A 1,890-nucleotide genomic window follows, 5' to 3' on the forward strand; every position below is an offset into this window, starting at 1 on the left:
ATAAATAATTCGTTCTTATTGCGAAATAGGAGCACTATTTATCAATCTGTAATAAAAGACGTGAGGAAATTCTGTTGTTTTTAAAGACAAAAATTGTTGAGGCGAAATACTCGAAAAAGAAGTTTGTAAAAAAACTATGAGATTATAATCGCCAACTTACCCACATCCTCAAACGATAAATTGCCCAACCAAAGGATGGCGGAAAGAGTCTGGAATATTCCATTGCACATGTTGGCAGGTACTTGAAGGACTTGAAACGCCAATCTGAGATTGTCCAAACCTCTCGCATCCGTGTCCAGTTTGATGTTTTCCGACTGGTTTAAGTAGTTGTAAAATTTCGCATGTCTCAAGTGAAGCTGACTGGCTAACTCATTGTTATGCTATAATAAGAAGGTTGCAAATGTATGCGCAAAGTAAAGGTTGAAATCCAATTAAATGCCTAGTAAAAATGATTTCCTGAACACCATTTTTACCTTGGCTTCCTCCACCAGCTGGTAAAACACATGATAATTCCGCTCGCCCGACCCTTGGAAAGTGATTCGAGATTGCTCTAAAAGATAATCCTGTACAATGCAGCCTGCTATCATCCACCTGGAATCGAAGCACACCTGCATAAATTTGCCAAATCGACTCGAGTTATCGTTCCGGACTGTCTTGGCATTGCCTGCAATAAACAGCGAAACTTAAAGAATCCCCCATACAACTTTTCGTCGACTTACCAAAAGCTTCTAGTATGGTGTTGGCTTCTAAAATCTGCTGCTCGACCCAGGCAGACACTCCGGAAGTTACAGAGCACAAATACTGCAGGATAAACCGGGTGGTCTCCGTTTTACCCGCTCCACTTTCGCCACTTATCACTAAACTTTGGTTCTTGTGAGATCTGTCTAGGGCTGGAAGGCAAGTCTGCAAGGACGCATACGATGCTTCAGCTAATGCAAACACATGCGGCTCCAATTCGCTCAATTTACGTCCATGGTATCTATTTACGTAATTCTGAAACACACACAAAAAAATACTTTTAGGCGCAGAATGTGCAGAGTTGCGCTGCTGATGGGTCTGGCAAATTCAGCTCTGAAGGGTTTTCTGAGCGTGACTGTTCCGGCTTAAAGTAGGTGGAGCTGGGTCATTGTTTTGGTTGCGATTTTTCCAATTGATGACAGTTTGTTATGGTTTTTACGTGAACTTGCACTGTTTTCGCACTTTTCTGAGGTCGGGTTGCTCTAAGCTAGACTTGAAGATTTTGACCTTCAAGTTCAATTCCTCGAGGGCGAAGCATCGAACTTTTCCTTCCAACCCGAAATTCAACTTCAAGCTCACACTTTCTGGCTTAAAGTGTAACATTTTGCATGTTCAAAGTTTCGTTTTCAAATTTTTGGTTCGTACAGGATGCATTTAAATACAAATAAAAGCTTGAATTCATGTTGCATTGAGTTGAAAAAATAAATATTTACCTTCAAACTATACCTTAAATCTTTGGACGCGAAATTGGGTTGATTCTGGTCAGTTTTGTTTATGTAAAATTGCTGCAAACGTCGGTAAATAATGAACTTTTCTAAAAATTGTCGATTCAAACTGAGGCCTTAGCTTGCGAAAACGCAGGATTTAACGCAATATGCCGGCTTTAGGATTGAAATTACTTCGCTTTATACAGATTCAATGTTTCCTGTTGAAAAGAACTTTCCTTCGACAAGAGCGCATCTAAAAGCAAATAAAGAAGTTTGAGAACTTAGCTTGCGGTTTGGGACAGTTTTTCGATATTCTCATAAAATAACATCTCTATCCAACGATGCCTCACAAAAAACCACGCAAATCTAAAACTTCTTGAATTCAAGCCTTTTTTGAGAAAACTGCCAACATTTCCCCATCCATGGTTCACTTTCTAAAAAAGCC

The 1,890-nt window shown here is 39.8% G+C and overlaps 1 protein-coding gene across 2 annotated transcripts in view; it reads right to left on the reverse strand.

Moving 5' to 3' along the window:
* LOC109536294 (myosin-I heavy chain) overlaps nucleotides 1-1,890 on the reverse strand; it is a 27,223-nt gene that overhangs the window by 10,837 nt on the left and 14,496 nt on the right. For both annotated transcript variants that reach the window (XM_019902451.2, XM_048667652.1), the window contains 3 exons: nucleotides 720-993; nucleotides 474-664; nucleotides 161-380 (listed from right to left, as the gene is read on the reverse strand). In XM_019902451.2, coding sequence (XP_019758010.2) covers nucleotides 161-380; nucleotides 474-664; nucleotides 720-993 — 685 coding nt within the window. The remainder of the gene's footprint in view (nucleotides 1-160; nucleotides 381-473; nucleotides 665-719; nucleotides 994-1,890) is intronic.

The sequence above is a fragment of the Dendroctonus ponderosae genome, unplaced genomic scaffold (assembly GCF_020466585.1).
Source record: "Dendroctonus ponderosae isolate FM_Combo_2020 unplaced genomic scaffold, Dpon_F_20191213v2 Dpon_F_20191213_6, whole genome shotgun sequence".
In the NCBI taxonomy this organism is placed as follows: Eukaryota; Metazoa; Arthropoda; class Insecta; order Coleoptera; family Curculionidae; genus Dendroctonus; species Dendroctonus ponderosae.